General features: G+C 36.2%; 1 protein-coding gene across 3 annotated transcripts in view; it reads right to left on the bottom strand.

The window, feature by feature from the left end:
* Positions 1-19,471, bottom strand: part of LOC109031481 (uncharacterized) — a 31,716-nt gene extending 12,245 nt beyond the window's left edge. Inside the window, exons 1-6 of one of the 3 annotated variants that reach the window (XM_019043001.2) lie at positions 18,884-19,471; positions 10,561-10,680; positions 8,534-9,259; positions 7,252-7,342; positions 5,086-5,202; positions 2,507-2,683 (exon numbers count right to left, since the gene is read on the bottom strand). In XM_019043001.2, the coding sequence (XP_018898546.2) occupies positions 2,507-2,683; positions 5,086-5,202; positions 7,252-7,342; positions 8,534-9,259; positions 10,561-10,680; positions 18,884-19,045 (1,393 nt within the window). In that variant the 5' untranslated portion in view covers positions 19,046-19,471. The remainder of the gene's footprint in view (positions 1-2,506; positions 2,684-5,085; positions 5,203-7,251; positions 7,343-8,533; positions 9,260-10,560; positions 10,681-18,883) is intronic. The other 2 variants (XM_019043002.2, XM_019043003.2) reach the window with 2 other exon arrangements.
* Positions 19,472-20,876: the final 1,405 nt, after the last annotated feature.

Here is a 20,876-nt window from a genome sequence, read left to right as displayed (position 1 = left end):
TCAGTGAAGGTAAGATTATACAGATCATTCCTTGATAAACAGAGTGATCGAAGTCCAGCACCACCCCTATGACCTCACAGGGTTCTTGAGTTGACTCTTTTCAGGGTGATCCTGGGTTTACTTATGGGAAGGGGGGGGAGGTGGTCCAAAAAGTTGTTTCTTTAGACCTAGGAGCACTCACAAAATTTTAATTCTCCATCTCAATTCATTCACAAGTTACAAGTGATGCCTGGTGCATGTGGTATGGACTTTTGGATCACCCTGTGTAAATTACAGGGGAAGAGGTGGTAATTAGTCTCGTTTAACCTCACAACAGATTCAAATTTACTATTGCAGGTTTTACAGCTTTTGCTTCTTCATGATCCACCTATTTTTTACTGTGATTCACTTAGACAAGGAGAAGAATTGAATGGGATTTAAATTTGGATTCGCCTAAAATTCATTTTCTCGTAGGACTCAATTCACATTCAATTTCTTGATAATCAAAGTTGTCAAGGAAGGATAGGGAGGAGACTTAGAGTTAAACTCTTTAATGTCACTAAAATCTTAAGAAAAACAGTCTAGAACGAAAAAATGTTCCATACAAATATTCCAATGTTCAATAAATCTAATATTTTTTAAGATACCTTCCTTGATATTTTTCATTTCTGAATAAATTGATGTCAGTCCTAACCTCAAAGCAAGTTAAAGGAATATATCATTATAATTTGTGCAGTAACTCGTGTGGACTACAATCTTCTAACTTAAAAGTATAAACGGAAATAATAGAGGACAGTATACAATAGCCTGAACTAGCTTCTCTACGATTGCTTTGTGCTTATATCTGAGAACGTTTTCAGACAAAGTCTAGCGGTCGGTTACGGCTCAATTCAAATTCAGTATTCTAGCGCTCATTTAAATAGATGAGAACCTAATCATACGATGAAACCACCCTTGAACAGACTAATTCAGGATGACTGGTTTCCTCAGATTTCAAATTTTATGATCTCCCTCCCTCCCCCCTTGCGGAAGGCTTTTGAACCAAAAATTTATTCAGTACTGACCTAACATAACTTTACTGGGAGATCATGCAGTGTTTGAACAAGAAATTTTAAGGGGTCTTAGAGGAAGCTACTCCTTTGATGTGCTCCTTGCATACTTATTTAATTCACTTCTTTCCATCTTGGCAATAAAAAACACAAGTGTAGTTACAGATGATCAGGATGTTTCTGCTGAAAAATGTTTTCTTCAAGGTTGAATAATGAAACTTCCAAATCAAATTACGTTAAACTTAACTTATCAACAACTTCCAATGTAACTATGGGATTTTGTTTGGTAATTGCTAGGGAGCTAAATAAACGTGGACTATTTTTCATGTAAGTTTACCCTTTTCATGTATATTTGAAGATGGAGTTTGCAGTGATAGCAAAAGTAAACGAAAAAGTTATCTAATTTAAAATATGGTCTAAAAAGCTGTGATGTGAATAAAATGAGCATTGTTTTAGACCGGTAAGAACAGTACATCTTGATTGTCTAAGAGAAAGCGGGAAGCAAACCGGACTCAAAGATAACTGCAAAGTTAATTCTTACCTTACCCCTACAAGTTATAACTGTATGACCCTAATGTATGTTCTTTAACCCTAGCAAAACTTTTTTCAAGAAACCCAACTTGTATTGTGGAAAATTAATGATTAGGAAATACTAAAAAATAATACAAAAAAATGAACTACATAACAGGAACTTAAGAGAGCTCCATACTTGTTGTCTTTTGTAAAAAAAAAAAAAAACAAAAAAAAGAAAAGAAAAAAAAACAATAGTTTTCTTTACATTGATCAACATAAAAAAAGTAAATTTGAACTTGATCTTGCAGTGACATGAAAAACACACAAGAGTTCCAGATCAAAAATCAAAGGTGAGATAATGGGAAATCATTGGAAATCTACTCCCTTCCAGTTATGAAAAAAAGCAATGCAAACAAGGGGCTCAATTTTAATAATGTTTGCTCAAGCTTGGGTGATCCTAAAGCATTGTTTTGACATAGTGGGGATCATTTTTTTTGCACACTGGCTTGCGTTGATTCAAAGTGAGCATTGTCTTTTGATGAATTTTTGTCATAAAAATTCACAAATCAAGTCCTCGTCTCCTTATAGAAATTACTAGTTAAAAGATTGATAAGAGAAATTTTGGTTCCATTCAAGGTAATAATTTGGTATTGAGATAAATTTTTGGCTTCTTTTTCTCTTCACAATCCATGCCTGACCGAAGAAAAGAGACAGAACAATTGTGAATTCGCAAAAAATTAAGCATTCTAGTAAAATAAGTCTATTGATGACTCAATACAATAGCATTTCTTTCAAAAGATGCACTTTTCAATGTGTAAGTGAACACCAACAAAACTGTGAAACTTGATTGCTTAATTGAAGGTGGCAAATATTAAAAATGGAGTAAATGTTATTCAACTGCCAGACCGAGAAGGTGACTTAATGAGACAGATGATTCAATTGATTCTAATGCTTGGAATGCTTACCATGAAACTCAAACACAGTGACACCGTTGCTAAAAGCGTCATGGTGGATGCTAAGAAAGCTCGGATGTTCGAAAAAGCTCGAAAGATTTGATTTCTGCTGTACAAACTTATCAGAAACTATCCCACCATTTTTGGTTTGCATTCCAGAATCGGGTTCCTTCATCGATGAGGCCTTGTCTAGTTAATTGTTAACAGCAGAGAGATGTAAAAAAAAAAAAAAGGAAAAAAAGAAGAGAAAAATCAAACGAACAGAAAAAGCATGCAAAAAGTTAAAAAATAATGGCAAAATACAAGGAGAAGAAGGAGAGTAAAATTAATGGCACAGAGATCTAATGTGGTTTAAAACAAAACTTGAACTATTCGTTAAAAGAGGGCAAAAAAAGAAAACTGTGCAAGACAAATTCATACAGTTCAACTAAAACCATAGAAATTAAAATTATTAAAGAAAATAAAGGGTTAAGACCGGAGTCTTTCTGTAATGGTAATTGTGAATTTTTAGGGGAAATGAAGGAAAATGACCTTAATTGTGAGGAATGCAACAATTAAAATTATTAAACACAGTTATTCAATGACTGGAGTTTTCAAATTTTGGACAAAGCACATAGTATCAAACTTCTTGAACAAAAAGTGGAAACCCTCAAAAAATGCCTTAGTTTCTAGAATTGTATATGATTAAAAATTTTGTTACGTTTAAGAACTAAGAAAACAGATGAAAAGAAAAGATCCACTGCACCAGACATGAAAACCTTTCCATTGAGGATTCAAATGGTTAAAAAAAAGAAAAAAAAAAACCACCAAAGGCACTTCTCAATCATCTTAGTATTCTTCATTGATGGTTTTTAAATCAAGGATTCTGGATGAATTATACCGTTTAAACTTCAGGATTTAATTTTAATTGAATTTTTTACAAATGTTGAGATATTGGATGCTCTTGAGAATTAAAAATGCATAAATTTTTTTTTATTAATACTAAGACTTTCATGAGGATTAAATAATCAAGTGATGATTACAGGGGGCTGGAGTGGGTATGGTCGCTTATAGGTGCACTAGGAATCCTGGAAAGTGGTCTGCTTTGGTATCTAGGTAAACAACTTTTAAATTTTTTAGGCAAACAATGAGCAAATTCTCGTAAACCTTCAAATTTAATAAAATACCAATTTTTTAAATCATTTCTTCCTTTTTATTTTCAGCATGTAGATTTCATACTTCTGACAAAAGAAGTTGTAAGTAAAGTTCTCAATTAATTTTAAATTAGTCAATGCTGTTTAGTAGTAAAATTATGTTGCGTCTTTTTTGGTTAATAAATGCATGGCATTTCCTTGTTTTGACAGTATTGTTTCAAATCAATTACACTTGGAAAACAGCCCATGGTAGTTGCATACACACACAAGGTAAGCTCAAGGTACCACAACAAGGCTCCTTTATTGAGGTATTCACTCAAAAGACGAGCAACATGGCAAGAGAAAAGGATACAAAACGTCACTAAACAAAAAAATTGAATTTTCAGTTCCCAGGCGTAATTAAGATCTAAATTGGGATACAGAATTCAAAATATTTTCAATAATTTCCAAAAAATCTGAGAAAATAAGGAGTAAAATCAAAATTAAAATGGTTTCTTCCTTCTCAAAATCTTCACGGAAAGTCCCTCATAATATGGAATGAGGAGGGTTTTTTGAGTAAATTATTTTTCCAGTGACTTGAGAAAACAATACAACGCCAGCAATGAACCACTTAAGCTAGCTAACTATTTTCAGCACCATTAAAGGCATTTAACAAAAAAAGCAGTGAGACAAAGACATTATGTAGCTTCACAAATGGCAAGAGAGCAAGTGTGAATATACAGAATCGCTCGCAGATTCTATATAAGAGAAATAAATGTGTACAGAATCGCTCACAGATTCTACATGTGAGAAATGAATGGTTACATCAAGGAACAGTTGAGTCAGTCTGGCGTATTCACATGTGTCTTCAGGGACTTCAAACACGAAAACTTCGCAACAAGATAGCTATAACCATATTTTTCTGGAGAGGCAAATACCGAAAAAATGATCCTTCCAAACTAACTTAAAACTCAGGGAAATAACTTTCAAATAATAATGATTTGGCTGATCCAAAAAACGGCCTAAAATAAAAGAGAATGCTGTAAAATTGTAAAAAAGAGAGAGGAGAAGAGATTTCCCACCTCCCAGCAACATGACATTTGCACTTGCAGGAAGTTAAAGACCAAAACTATGCTCGGAAAAAAAGTGTCTTGAACCTGATTTTAAAGGTAATGGATCGAAAACGGTTCAAAATGGCACTAACAACTTGATGTGCTTTAGAGTGCAGAAATTATTGATAGGAAGTTCAGGCTTGTGTCAATGGAAGTATTCTTGTGAAATTAATGCTTCCCCTAAATCCTTATATGCCCTGGTGATGAAAAAGTTAATAAGACTAACTACGAAGAGGATTGGAAAATTAGGGCAAGTTAAACAGACGAAGCAATGCGATTTTTGATCATAACTTGGAGCGAGGAAAAAGGAAAACGGGAGTAAAAATAAAATATGATACTAAAAGTAAATGGAGAAAAAAATAATTACCAGAGCCTAGGGTTGACTCATGAGGCGGAATGGCTATAAAGCTCACGTGCTGCATGGAGAATGAATAGGCACCAGTCTCAGAATTAGACTTTGCAGACTTAGACTCTTTGGTTGAGCCTGGAGGGGCAAATTGGAGAAAAAAATAAAAAATGAAAAAAAAATTAGGAAAAAACAATAGGAACATAAAAAAGAAAACGAAAAACAAGAGAGTGTCGCATTAAGGGGAATATATACGAAATTATGCCCCTCCTTAATAAGTTATTCCAGATGAATTAAACTGCAATTTGAAAGCGTGAAATAGGTCTGATTGCAGAGTTTCTTGTCTTTTCAAAATTTCGAACTCCGTTTGCTTTCCCCCGATTTTTTCGGTTTCTGTATGTACAGGGAGAGAAAATCTGAAATGCAGCGTTAAAACTATTTTGGCTGCCAAAACTTAAAATTGGTGACCACTAAAACGGTGTAACGCAAGAACTTTTAGTCTTTTGAGTTTTTTTTCGAGTCCCTGTGTTTTTCATGTTAATTTCTATAAAATTGGATTCCCTATTTCCCAAGTCTACACAAACCCTAGTATTGATTATGTAAATCCTTCAAGAATTGTAAAGAATGGTTCAAATTTATGACAGAGTGAGAATCATGCATAAAATTTTCTTTGTCATTTCATTTCACTAGCCAAGAGACAAAAAATTAGGTTAAAAACTTCAACATTCCTCTCACTAATAGCAGGGAGGGGGGGGGGGAGTGTCCATTCATCGCTAGTATTCTCTACTTTATTATTTTCACGATTTTTCAGAGGCTGGAGGCAAGCAAATGAAGGAACTTGCATCCAGAAAGGAGTTTTCTGGGATATTGTTTTCTCCTTAATTTCTACCCTCCTGAAGAGGAAATAAAAGCGGGTAAACGAAGTTTTGTTTAAAATGCTATTTCCACTTTATCAAAAGATATAGTTGCGAAAGGAGCTTAAATTTTTTTCTGCAAATTTCTTTTGGACCTCTTTTTTGAACATCAATCACTTAGTGGGAGCTATGGGAAAACACAAAATTTCAATTTTTTCAGTAAGGGCACAAAAAATGTCCTTTGAGAAAAACAGGACATCTTCATACATTTCTAATTTATCCGAAGAAATTCAAAATGATCTAGTCATCATTTAATTCATTACACAGAAAAAAAAAAAAAAAAAAAAAAAAAAAAAATGCATATGCTCCCCTGCTTTTCCAGGGGCAATAAGACTAATTTGTCCAAAACATCTGAGAAAGAGGTTGTAAAATCAGGAAAATTATCGCTTGATATCTTATTTCACTAATATTCTCAACTTTCCCTCATTAGAAACAATGATTAGATCTTACTATCCAGATTTAACACCATGGTCTTGACTCTACACGTGCAGCATAACCTTTATCACGATTGTTGCGATTTCCAAATCTCATCTATTGGAGTTGAATGAAAAAAATTAGATCACCATTGAAGATCTGTCATTCTGCTTTTCAACATGCTGGGGAGCGTAAGCATTAGTGAATGCAGTTGGGGAACTGCATTATAATCTGTTAATTTTTAATGAACTTTTTGCAAAAATCCAATTATCTAGTTTCATACGTGACAAAGACATACATGAAGCTCCTTCATCTCGTAGGAAAGAAAAAAAAAATATTTGATAGTACTGGAGTAAAACCTCTGCTCAGTAGATAAATTACTGCAGATTGTAACAGACTGATTCAGTAGCTACATCATTCTTGCGATATTCGATGTATCCAATAGCAATGATAAAAGAATCACTGGTAACACACTTTTCTGCAAGGTAATGATACCGCTTTGCTCAAGCGAAGCACTACAACTGCATTTCAGCTACATCACACTATGTTTGCTCATAATGTTCTACAAAAAGGAAAGAAATGTCAATCCTTGCAAAAACTGTATAATTATTGGAGGATGAAAACAATTAAAATTAAATTGTGATTGATGGAGCCACAGCACAAGTTATACAACACTGTTCAGTCCTGAGTCCAGACGATTTCATTTTTCATGACTAACATTCGATTTTCCTAAATTTGTACAGACAAAGACATATTTATTGTCATTTTACAATTTTTGCTGGCCACATGAGCTAGGAATGAAGTGAAACAATAGTAAAATATTGCTCAGTTTTAATATTATTTAAAAAAATATGCATACCTTTGTCATTAGCAACGATAGATTTTAGAGGATTGCTTGCAGAGAGAAGCTGGATTGGAGCCTTGTCTCTTCCATTGACTAGTCCATAATTCTATTAAACAGAGAGAGAGAGAGAGAAGAAAAAAGATGAAAAAACAGACATTTATTTCATTAGATTGCTATAAAACATACTGTAAGATCAACTGCCGAGTGATTCCGCTTACTGCATCCATTCAATGTTTCGATGGAGATGACGCCTTGATATTATTTGGTTAAAGAGCGATTGAAAAGATTTGGTATGATTGCATATGTTTGGGCTAGCTTTCATAGAGCAACAGCTATTAGGTCACTAAACTTTCTTTTTTACTTAACATTCTGAAAGTACCGAATTAAGAGATAATGTGGTGATTTAATGCTTATTTTTGGAGCCAAAATCTTTGACAAGCTTGCTTTCAAAAAGTCTAAAAACTCGAGAGAACTTCAAATGTGCCGGAATGACAAGAAAATGATTGAGTGAGGTACTGCAGCAGTCAAATTGCAATCTCTTCTGCTCATTTTCCTCTGATGTTTGTTAGAAGAAAATGAATTTCAATGAAGAATTGCTGCTTGTTTACTACAGATGACATGAATGAGATTCCATTCTTTGATTCTGAGGATAAAGTTTCGACTAGCATATTGTTTTCATAAGCAAGGAATAGAAAGACATTGGACAGGAGTCATACAGGCCCATGCTATCTTCTGATTGCTGCCAGATGACATCACTCAGGGTGGCATGAAACCAAGGCGTTTAAAATTTGCAGAAAAGTTGTGCTTTTAGAATTTCAAATTTTTCAGTTTGTGAGTTACTTTTTGGCGTTTATAATGTGCGCATTGTGTTCTACACTTCATTAACTTTTAGAAAAAGGTCTTCGCAAGTCAAAATTCGTTCATGGTTTGGTGACTCATTATGAATGATGCTTACTTAATCGATAGTGAAGGGTGGTTTCAGATTGCGTGGGATGTTCATGCATCAAAAAAATTAAGGCAGAAGGATTATATACAAATCCAACTATTTGAGAGGGAGCAGCACAACTGGAGAAATCTGGCAATTCCTCTTACGATCAATAGGTTTCGAGAGCTGGATTTCAGAAAAACACAATGGAGCCTAGTTCCCCTAAACCCTAACATTCAGAAAAAATAAAGAAAATTGTGTTCCTCGTCTCCTAGATTTCTCAGCATTCTCGTCAATTGAGAGAATAATTTGAACTATTACTTTAACGAAGAGCCAATATGAGAGAAAACCGAATGTAGAAATAATACGTACCTTGTTAAGGGAGAAAACAACGGGTAAATCAACTTCATCAGAGTCCTTAACCAGTAGAGAATTTGATTTTTTCTGGTCAAAGTTGGTATTATTAGCTGAGTGTTCGCTAATTTCTAAAGTTGCTCGAGAGGTGTAAGAGACAGTGTCGTTTCGATCTGAGTTTAGCTCCTGTAACTCAATGCCACCAGCAGAATCTTCGTTGGAGTTCTTTTGTTTAGCTGACGACACCTCCTCATTCATGGAAGAATTGACATCAAGAACGACATAGTTTGTTGCAGATGAAAGTGTTTCAGATGCAATTGGCATTTCTTTTCTTCGCGAGAGTGAAATTGGAAGGAGAGGATGAAGATCTTCAAGCATGAGAGCAGCAGCCGTTGCTAGATGATCCGGCTGGGGGACATGATCCACATTGTTTGGAAGTGACCCCCCTTCTCGTTGACGCGCGCTCACATTCACGCCAGCACCATCATTTCGTCTGTTTTTCCCGCGCTTTCTTCCACCTTCTAGTTCGTAGCTGAAGGCATGGATATTTTGGAGGGAGCCACCACGCAATTGACGTTCACCCACTGTGACACCATCACGTCTATGCGCCCTGTTGCTTCGGCGATAGTTGTTGTGGTAATGATTAGTCTGAACAGAAGGCGTTCCGATCCCAGTTCCACCTCCTGCACCGCCACCACTCCGCGCCTCTTCCTTGTCGTCAGCTTCGGCTTCTTCTAGCAACTCCTATACAGATGATAATCATGTCTTACTTAAATATATTATACATTGATGAAGAAATGGATTGACAGCTTCTTTTTAATCATTAGATCTGTTTATAGACAAATACTGGATAAACTTTAGATGGAGACTTGTAGATACTAGTAATGTATTAAATATTTTTACTCATTTGTTCAATTCATTTATGGATTTGTGGGAATTTTCCAAGTGATTCAGCGACTGCTTTGTCTACAAGAATGCTGTGTCTGCAGCTGTTGGAGCTGTGGCTACCGCTGTAGATTCACCGAGAGCAATTTTGTCACCTAAGATCACCAAAAAATTCCATGATCAACAAATTTTAATCAAAATTCATTGTGTATCATGGGTCTTTCCTGAAACCAAAATAATTATCTAATAATGCCTAATCGGGTGCTGACAGACTGATAGGAAAAACATTTCCTGACTTTTCCAGGTTTTTCCTGACTAAAATGATCCAAATAGAGAATTTGCAGGTGTCTGAAATTTGATGAAGTATGTGTTGAAGTGGAAACTACTGCGTTAACTGAACACGAGGATACCTTTGGTTCATGAATTGAACAACTATTGAAGAGGATATGACAAAATGATCTAATCTTCTAGAATACATGTGTTTAAATGGGAAATGCCGCCAGATGACGTCACTAGGCGGTGCATTTTCTCACTTTTAAATCTAATTATATACTATTTCCCATAGCAGAAATTTTTTTTAAAAAAATACTGTGAAATCATCTCTTTAAGCACTTTCAGATGAAGCAATTTAACATTTGCATGCGAATCCTCCATTCTCTCATTTATCACATGGACAAATGGTAAGCATAGAACTGAACTTGGAACAATTTGTGACATTAATTGCACTGCAAATGACAGAAACATAGATGCCTTTCATCTTCAGGTGTGAATCATTCCTTAAACCAGACAGGAACCCCGTTTAAATAGTTAAGATGTTTTCACATGACAAACAAGATTTTTCTAATTTTCAGTCTTTTTTTACAGAGTCCCGGGCTTTTCCTTGATTTTTCTGACCTGGTTAGAGTCCCTGACCAGTATTCCCAGTTTTCCCAGCCAACATTCCTTGTTTACCAGATTGCCGACACACCTATTCCAGTGCAAGTCAACATTCCTGCAATTGCATAACCAAACTTCATTCTCAGCCTCAACTTCAGAACAGAGAGAGAATCAACTGTCATTATTTAGCGTTTTCTTCGTCAGGTTTTCTGTACTGCTACCTAGGAACGTTGAGTCTGAGAAGAGTTTGACTGGAAATACATGTTGCACTTTGGAATATTTACCTTGAAAAGATCACTCTTCCCTTCTCGGTCGATGGGATTCTTGTAGGCAATAGCTTCATCTAATAAAGCTTTCAACTGACATTCATCCAAAGAGAGAACACATGGATTTTTCTCATCCGCCTGTAAAAAACAGAAAAGTAGCTTAGACAAATCAAACCAACACTTCATAAGACTATAAGAAAAACAAAATTTAAGATACTAAAAAAATTCTATGAGAGTCAAGAATTTTTTATGATTATAAAATCGAAAGTCTACTGAAAAATTATGGTAAAAAATGGCTGCTATCAAAGTTTCAGAACAGAATTTCTTTCACCCTGGATAAGTCCTGCATTTTCTCAGGATTTTTCCTGAGTTTGCACAGCAAGAAAAGACATGTCGGCATTACAACCATTCATGCTCACTAAATTCAAGATTTCCAAGAGTCATCACATTAGGGTGCCAAAATTTTCCATAAGTTCAGGAATTTTTCTGCATTCCCTGTGTTTGAACCTCTGAAGTCAAATTCTCTTTAATTCCATGTCTGCAAGGTATTTATTTTCTTTTAAGGAAAAGAAATGGCATTTCATATCCAAGGAATGGCTTTGAATTTTGGATTGAACCATCGAAAATCTAACATCAGTTAAGTATGAGAAATTAGGGGAAGCAAAGAAGTAAATCAAATACTTGGCTTATAATGAACAGAGGTAGAAGAAATGAATGAGAGATGTTCACGAGAATTATAATGGGCATAATTTTGTATCATCATACTGAATTATTGAACAGCTGTTAGACCTGCACGAAAACTCGCCTGGATAGAGGAAATAATGAAGTGAATTCTAAAGTTCATTAGCATCGAAGCTCCTGTCTATGTGCCTATTCTTCTATTAATTTATTCATGAAACGGTAAATAACTTAAAGCCATCATTCTGACACTGAACGGTTAGGTTCTGATTAGGTTCTTTCTCAAATACTTGCCATAAAACTTGTAAATGGAAGCTCCTCAGCCTGGATGTTAGTTTAAAAAATTATTCTCAACTATTTTAGAAGAATAAACAGGATGGTCACAATGTTATTAAACAGAAGCATATTGAAACCAACTTATGCAAATCCTCAAACTGGTATCTTCAAAAATTAGCTTTTCTTGAATTAAAGTTATTTAAATATTAACAAGACAATAGTGTTACAATGTAACACCATTTAAGAGAACAACATTTGGGCAATAGTCAAAAAGCTCATGCTTTGCTACCTGAAGAAATGCTTGTTAAAATTTCGAGTTGTCACAAAGGGGGGGAAAAAATTGTTATGTACAGAGGAGGCTGCACCAAAGACGAACCAGTAAAATAAAAACAAAAAAAATGGCTGTGGCACAAAGAAGAAATGAGGGCTAATTCATTATTCACTATATCTTATCAGAAGTACGAACACACTTCAGTGCTCAAATGCACTTTGATAGCAGGCAAGGTCATTAGTGATCTCAGATCAAACTAGACTTGCAACCTTTTCTCTTCATCACAAAATGTCTATTTTCCAAGTTCATACTGGGGAAAAATATTCAAGGGCCATCTGATGTTATCTTCCTGTAGATTAGGGCTACTTCATTGAGATTTAAATAGAGGTACAATTATTTTTGGGAAATCTTACAAAGAGGAATTTCCTATATATAGTTTTCTTCCTTTCTCTGAACTAAAGTTGCCCACTTTTGATCATACAATGGAGCTTGGTCAGCAAAATCTTGCATTGAAATTGGGAAATAAATGGGGGGACGGGGGAGGCTTTTAAATATAGAACAGGGGAAAGAAAAGAAGAGACAATTGTTACATCCAAAAATTGCATTCAACAGATATTTACAGGCTAACCAATGGCCAACTGATGATTGATGCATCCAGACCGATGTGACTTTTGTCTCTTCTTTTCTTTCCCCAGTTCTAGTTCTCCTCTTTTCTTCCGAACTAAAGTTGGCCACATTGGATATTACAATGGGGTTTATTAGGCAAAACTTGAAACTATTTCTTTACTTACTTATTCATTTACAAAATGCACGGAAAAAGATCCATTAAGTAACGAGTGGAAAACAAAGCAAAAGTGAAAAGATGGCATGCAAAAAAAAGTATTCAAACAGAAATTAGTAACGTAAACCACACCCTTGAAATGAGCAGAAACCAGGGACTTAAAAGCCCCTAGTGGCGTGTTCAACAGATATAAATGAAAATTATATAATATAATTTTGTTCGCTCTTATTACAAGAGGTTTTTACTGTATAAACTAGGCACACAAAAAAGTTTATATTATGGCTCACTCAATTAGGTACCCGGAGGTCAAAACAAGATAGAAGATCAAGAATGTCCATCATTTTATGAATGCTTTAATGGAAGATTTCATCTCATTAATTTGGCCAACATCAAAAATACTTGATAGATCTCAACTATAAGAAAAAATCATTGAGAAGGGAAGAGGTTTTCAGGTATTTCCATTAATAACTCACAAATAGAATGATAACCAGAATCACCTGTTTTCAGGCATTATTTCAAAGCTGTGAGCAAGTAGGGAAAACTAATTTTAAAATGCTCATAACAGTGCTTCCTTTGGGTATCAAGCCTGTATTTACACCAAAAGACTCAATTAAACAATTAAATAGCGTCTGTGCCATAGAAAAGGCTTGGAAATTTGGGGGCAAATACAAATCGCAAGGAGTAAGGTCTGAGCTGTACGGAGAGTGTGATGTTTCATGCCTCAGTTTTGTGAAGACTTCCCCAGTCCTATGAGATGTACTTGAAATTAGAGACAATATTGTATCCTCCACACTACTCGGATTTTGCTCCTTACAATATCGATTTGAGAAGATATCTAAAAGGCCGCAAAAACACTTTCGATGATGCAGTCAAAGTAGCTGTTCGATCTTGGCTCAAGAGCGGAATACCAGAATACCTCACTGACGGAATGAAAAAACTTGTCTAATTGTAGGATTGGCCATGCTGTATCAAGTTACACGTGATTAAGTTAAAAAAGTAATACACCATTTTAGAGGTAATCACTTTTACCTTTTTGACTCATGGAACAATCTGTAACCGTTCTTGAAATATTTACAAGTGTGCATTACTTTCCAGTCGGTCCTGGAGTAATTAGATAATTACAGCTGATCATTTTGGAGAAATCTAGCAATTGTATGCATATTCAAACCTCTGTAGATTGGTAAAATTAGCCAGAAAAATTTAAAACTAATGGTCTTCTTCTAGAATAGACGTACAGAATGAGAGCATCAAGCTGGATCAAATCCAGAGGAGGCGCAGTGAAAGCTTTCGTATGGAATGACCCTAAATTTAAGTACCTTCGAATTAACATCCTCAAATCATTGAAAGTTGCCCTGCCATGTTTGGGGCAACATCGTATTTTAATCTTTTCTCGACTGAGCTAATTTTGTTCCCCTCTTAAATATACGATTCAAATGCAGTTTCATCCATTTTATTATCAGTTGTAGTCTTTCTGCTCCATAAACCTAATGATATTTTTGCTTTTGTCCCCAGAAATAGCGCAATCAACTCTTGCCACGGTGTCATCCTTTATTCTGTGATCGATTAGGGACCTCCTTCCGCAAGAGAAACCTTGGCCACTAGGACCTGGTCAGTAACAACTCCACTAAAGGATGGGAGTCTATTCAAACACTGTGTTATCACATCGTACTACATTGATCTTCTATCATTTATTATGTATTTCAGGGTGTCTTAATTCAATACATTTATTGATTTCATTACCTCTTGTCTTTTAAGTTTATTTCACTTTCCATTTAACTGGAGAGTCCAACTTCCACTTGGCTACTAGCAATGCTTCCTGCACGTCTACCAATTTTCTTCTGTTCTCCTAATACATGCTAACACCACATTTCAAAAGAAAAGAAAAAAGCTCATGAGAAAAGAAAGCCCAACATTGAGATTTTTGGCAGCGGTAACTTTATCCAATGACAACTGCTTCCAGGAGATTGAACGAACCAAATCTGGAACCAATGACGATATTATGACTTCGCCTTGGAGATTGAAGTGCTAACAATACATGATGGTCAATCGATGAAGGACAAAAAAAGGAGAGAAATTTTGACAGGAAAGAAACAGAAAAGCAATTGCCCACGAAATTTTCCGATCGATGTGAAAATATAAGGATAAGGATAAGGATGACCTTACAAAATCCTACAACTAGAACTGAGTCTCCAGTGTCAGAGCTGTGATAAGGCAGGGAGAAATCTTAAAAATTGCGTTGTTGGAAAAGCAAGTATATACAAGAGAGATCAATCTGAATTTTAACACACTTAGAGAAGAAATCGCATTAAAATTTTCAAAAAGTATACGTTACTTGACAGCCTAAATGATGTCTCAGAACAACTGGAAAAGCACAATGTAGGTTAAGTTGGGGCACAGCTTATCACGGACGCTTCAATCGCGCTTGCTACGTTAAAAAAGGACTTCACAAACTAAATAACGAGACTATTTACAAAATTTATGGTAACGTGAAAATAGAAGTTTCTAACAAATAACACTATGTACATTCAGAGATAACTTTCACCTATTAGCACAAAGTACAAGTCATTGCACAGCGAACACAAATAGTCATTCGATGGAAACAGTAGAGGGGGCGTTCATCACCTTTTGCCGCTGCCTAAGAGCTCTCAACATTGGCGCATGTCATTGGCGCTCACGGTATCATTTTCAACAAGCGAAAACTTCTATTGGCTTGTAGTGGGGTGTTGATAACGTTCGTGAAAATCGCATAGTTTCCAGGGGCAGTTACTCCGTTACCAATTTATGCAGAACGAAATTGGGACAGGTGATTTTACTCTTTAAAACTGTAGGTTTGCAACTTAGGGGCTGTTCAAATATTACGTAAAGATTTTTCGGACTTTTTCACTATTTTTTGACAACCTCCCAACCTTTGAAACGCGATCGTAGCGCTGGTTCTCTTTTTCAAAAAAAAAAAAAAAAAAAAAAAAAAAAAAAAACAAAACTCGAAAACAAATTTCTTACTGTGAAATAGGGAGAGGCATACCTTTTGTTAAGTGAAGGGCTCTGTATCTCGAGAGACAAGAAAGAGTAAGACGAAAAAACTAACATACATGACAATTTAAGAGAAAAGATAGTTTACCCCCCCCCCCCTCTCCTGTTTTTTGGATAGGAAGGTTGTGCCAAAATTTATTGAGAAATTAAAATGTCAGAAGATAGGGTAGGTAGGTACGCAACCTATTAAATGTTGCTCTGCAGTGTGAGAGCAAAATTGCCTCATAAAATCCCCCCCCCCCCCCCCCCCCCTAAAGGACTTACCTACTCCAGAAACTCAGTTAAAATCGGTGACTGGCATGAATAAGAGGGGTTAGGGAACGTTCGCTTTAAACTGGCGAACGGAGCCTGGGGGAAGTCATTTAATGGATATCAATGACTTCAAAAAAAAAAAAAAAATATGCGTCCTACGAAAACGTGCTTGGGAACAAAAAAGTATTGAAATCAAATTTTACATCCGAAAAGTATCACATTGGGCCCTTAAAACTTTACTCGTTGACTTAGGTTTAATTTTCCGAAAATTTTACTTCGGTGCCACAAAATTTGATAAATCTATAGAAACAGCCACCTTATCATCTGTAGAGCTTTGAGTAAAAAACTTCCGAAAGTGTAAAAGTTCAAGCACAATGTTCATTGTCAGTCTAAAGACTCCAAAGTTAGCCTGCCTTTGACATTTTTGCTGTTCACTGACCCATACTTCTCATAGAAACCGAAATTAGGCAGAAAAAAGTGTAGAAGTTCGGTCTTTCTGTTGGCTGCATTTTCATGTGCAACTGAGGAGAAAAAATGTGTAAGTATTATCGTATGTTCTGTGGAATTCGATTTTCGGTGGTTTCAAGATAAAAAATCAAACCGGCGTCCCTTATCTAGGATGGCGGTAAAAATGACGGTCACGCGGATGAAATTGCTTGCATCCGCGCACATAGTCATAATGGAAGTCTATTCTTGTGTATTTTTAGTAACATTCAAATTTGGGGTCGCAAACTACGGAGTACGGAACTTTTTCCCGAAAATCCGCATCGACCATTACGGGTGATTAAAATTTGAAATGGCGGCCTAAACGGACGTTAAGAGGGTCCATTTTTGTTGATTCGGGCAAATTGTCCAGTGTGCTCCACACTGCAATATGGTCAGAGAATCGAAATTTTTATTCGAAATATGTACTTCTCAAACTCTTACGGAGCTCCCAAAATCCAAGATGGCGGCCACGGAGGTCAAATTTCATGACTTCATACCCAGTGTCGAGTAATGTGACTATATAAAATACAGATTGATCAGAGGATCCAAATTTTTCCTTGGAATACTTCTTAGACTCTTTCAGGACGCCCAAAATCCAAATTAGCGATCGAAAAAACGGCCGCCACGCGGCTCAAATGGGGAATTTGCATACAAATTTTTTAATGCTTCATCTGAAAGTGCTTAAAGTGCTGATTTCACAGTATTTTTTATAATTTTTTTCTGATATAGGAAGTAAGTAGTATAAAAATAGATTTAAAAGTGAGAAAATGCACCGCTCAGTGATGTCATCTGGCAGCATTTCTCATTTAAACACATGTGTTTTAGCAGATTAGATCATTTTGTCATATCTTCTCCAATAATTGTTCAATTCATGAACCAAAGGTATCCTCTTGTTCAGTTCACTCAGTAGTTTCCACTTAAACACGAAATCCATCAAATTTCAGACACCTGCAAATTCTCTATTCCGTACTGCACCTTGAACACATTTCTATGTCAGGTGTCTAGTCAAATTAAATTTTGGTCACAGAGTCCAAATTTTTGGTCAAATAACCTTGCGATTAGTTTCAGAAAGAATTTAGTTTGAATATAACCATAGTGATGGTACACCTGATAATTTGAAGTCGAATCATTAAAAATGCAACATCAAGGTGCTTTATTTTATTAGACGGTATTAAGAGTTTCTATCTTTGAACACAAAAAATGAAGTTGAAGTTGAATATGAAGTTTTATTTTTATTCCTGTCTCTATATTCATTTTCGATTGTCAAACTTAGCGTAAGTATTCTATGGAGAGGGATTTGGAGGCTTTCCAGTGCTCACAAGTGTGAAAATCTGGAAGAGGAAAACAGATGCCAATTAAAACTAGATGACTCTAGAAGATTGTCCATGTCTTTCCTCTTTCAATGGGTGCTTTTTTCCTGCATTATTACGATACCAGGGTTGCACAATGGGTTCTGAATGGAAACTCTGAGGAAGTTATGTAATTGAAATTTTTGGAAACCAAGGGGTATTATATGGGAATATAAAGGATATTAACACCTGGAAAAACCTGAGAACCAGCGCTTTTTTTTTTTTTTTGTTATTATGGTGAAGTACCTACTCAATTTAAAGTTCCCAAGTTTAAAACGTTTTTCAGCTTCCTTCACATTTGTCACATAATCATGAAAGTATATACCCATCATAACTTACTTTTCAGTGATCTGCAGAGACCAAACGGCTTTTCCGGAGTTGGAACTACTCAATTTAAATTAATAAATGGGATAGAAATTTTTCCCAGTGCCCTTCAATCCATCTCCCTTGTAAGTATTCTTTTACAGTAAAAAAAAAAAAAAAAAAAAAAAAAAAAAAAAAAAAAAAAAAAAAGAGGGCGTGGGCAAGGAATAAAATTCTGAAAAAGTTCATTTCATCTTCAGAGAAACAGAAATCTTTGTCAATCTTCAAAATGATCAGTAATTTGAAACAGTAAACGTAATCAAAGTCTTAACATGCAACGCTACAGATCTAACCATGAAGAGGTAGTTTCACTACTAAATTGCATTTAAAGCTGCAGGGTAACCCAGAATAGATGCTAGTGAGCAGCACATTACTCTGAAGGATGAGTTGTGTGCTAAATTGGTGCAGCAACTCGAGAAAATGTAACCTATTCCTACCTTACCTACCAACAACAGGTCAGCCATTCCTAACCTAAAATTGATTACTCGCAGCAGAGCCAAGCAGTTTTCATGCAGACATAGCACTGAACTAGGATGAAACGAGATTGTATTATTAAAATTATTGATGCAGATAGGGTCTAATATCAGACGTAGTGGTTTCTTAAGGCAGACACGACTATCAGAGAAAGATGAACCTAAGCTCGTCGGACTACGGTCATACATAGTACTCATTGCAGCAGAGGAAACTCTGATAAGAAAATGTACTTTAGGGACAGTTGGATGGTTTAAATTAGACAATAGTGGGGGCTAAAACTAATTAACAGGTCTTTTGAGAAAAAATTAGCTCCACATATCTCCAAACAAACCAAACGAATAGAAGCAGTTGCTAGTGGTAAGAGGAGCAACAAACACTTACCAGAGCATCAGAACTTTTGAGTGTAACACCACATGTATCCCCATCATTGGAATCAGAGTGATTTAGTTTGCTGGGGTTGCTTCCAACTTCTCTGCACTTTTCACTTTCACTTGGTTTATCTGGGGCTTTTGGTTCATTAGACTGCTCAGGCCATGGTGCCATCTTGATAAAAGAACTTCGGAGTATAATTAGACTCTATGACACGGCCACAAAAAAGCCATGCTTTACTCTTTAAAGTTTGAGCTGATGAGATCATGATTCAATGAAAACATATTTTTAAGCACCAAAAGGAACAAAACACAACACGATCCGGTGACCAAGGTAGCCTGCCCGCACCCGCGATGGATGAAATCCACGGACTGTCACCTGCCACACCTCTCACCTTCACTCAACAACTGAGGATGACATGATGCCGGTTGAAAATTCGCAACGCTAATTAGACAAAGTTCATTTGGGGCGAAGAAACTGCGACGACCACCAAACTTTAATCACGAATTCAATTCAACTTTAACTTTTACTTGCTCCGCATCGCACGGACGGTGCAATCCAGTATCCAACCAATCCAACCATATCCAACTGCGCAGACTACGCAGAAAGATGCCTCGCGCAGGAACCAAACGCACCAGTTGCTGCTGCACATTTTTTCTCCTTATTTTTTCAACGATTAATGACCCTGTATTTTGAGTGAATATCACGCAGATTCTTTTAAAGATCCTACTTTCACCGTGAAAAGATATCATGCTGACATATGTGTCATTTTTTACGGACTCGTGACCAAATTTTCTAGTCTGATTGGGCATGCAGATGTATCATTGTGGTACCCCTGTTAGATAGATACTCGTTCCGAAAAACACACTGGCAACATGGTACGCATCTTGTGGTGTAGTGGTTCAGCTCTAGCACTCAGGAGGTCCCAGGTTCGATTCTCGGTCGACAAGGTGGCTGTAGAAAAGGTAGGATGATGATCTCATGCAGTGGCCATCTAGGGCTAGGTGTGGAATTAGGCGTGCACGGCATTAGACCTGAGAGTTATTTAAAACTTGAAAAAAAAAAAAAAAAAAAAAAAAAAAATAACTCCTATCCAACATCACTCTATTGGTTTTGCCCTTTGCCTCTCTTAATTTTTTCCCTAATACAGGGTGTTCCGAAAGTCCGCCCCCCTCCCTCTTAAACTTTTCCTAATTGAGCTGTTGAAACGAAACTTGGGAAATGCTTCTAATCCAAAATTTTTTGGGGACACCTCTCCGTAGGGATGCCCCTCCCCCAAATTTTTCCTTTGAATGGAAACCCCCTCCACTGATACCTCATTTAGAGGATGATAAAAAAGATAATTTTTTGCGCAAGTTGCAGGTTGCCATCTCCATTTTATTTCAAAGTAACATACGAAAAACAGCGGGAAATTTGACATAGTCTGTTTGCTAATAGATTTATTGGAAACTCACTGGGAATAGTGGGTTGAGGTTTTTTGGTACAAAAAGAACAATTCTGGCAAAAGTTTTTCAAAGTAGCCAATTTCTTTCAACGTGGCGAAAAATGGCCAACAATGCTTATCAAAGGATATCGACGGTGAAACTACCAAACCACGTATCTCGTCTGCGGTGTTTAAAAATCTACGCTCGCATTTTATTTTTTTGAAGTAGACCAAATCAATATCATTCCTTGAAATTTTCACAGAATTTTCTCCGCACGAAGAGGAAAAATCACAGAAATTTTCAAGACTGGACGTTAAGTAGTTTTTCATTTAAAAAATTAAGTATGACAGGAAGTCTGCGACGTTGCAAACCGAGATACGTGGTTTGGTAGTTTCACTGTTGATATGGGTAATATTAGATGAGAATCGACAACAAACTAGAGGCGCCTTCAGAGTTGCCGATAGCTTGTCGGGAATTTCACATGGCATGAGCACGAAGAGGAGGAAGACTGACAAAACTAACCAATCATACAGCCTTATTTCACCTTTGTCTTGCTTTGTCGACTAGCAAACACGGAATTT

The sequence above is a fragment of the Bemisia tabaci genome, chromosome 4 (genome assembly GCF_918797505.1).
Source record: "Bemisia tabaci chromosome 4, PGI_BMITA_v3".
NCBI classification, from domain to species: Eukaryota; Metazoa; Arthropoda; class Insecta; order Hemiptera; family Aleyrodidae; genus Bemisia; species Bemisia tabaci.
The sequence above is the reverse complement of the archived record's forward strand: the minus strand, read 5'-3'. Positions and strand labels throughout refer to the sequence as shown.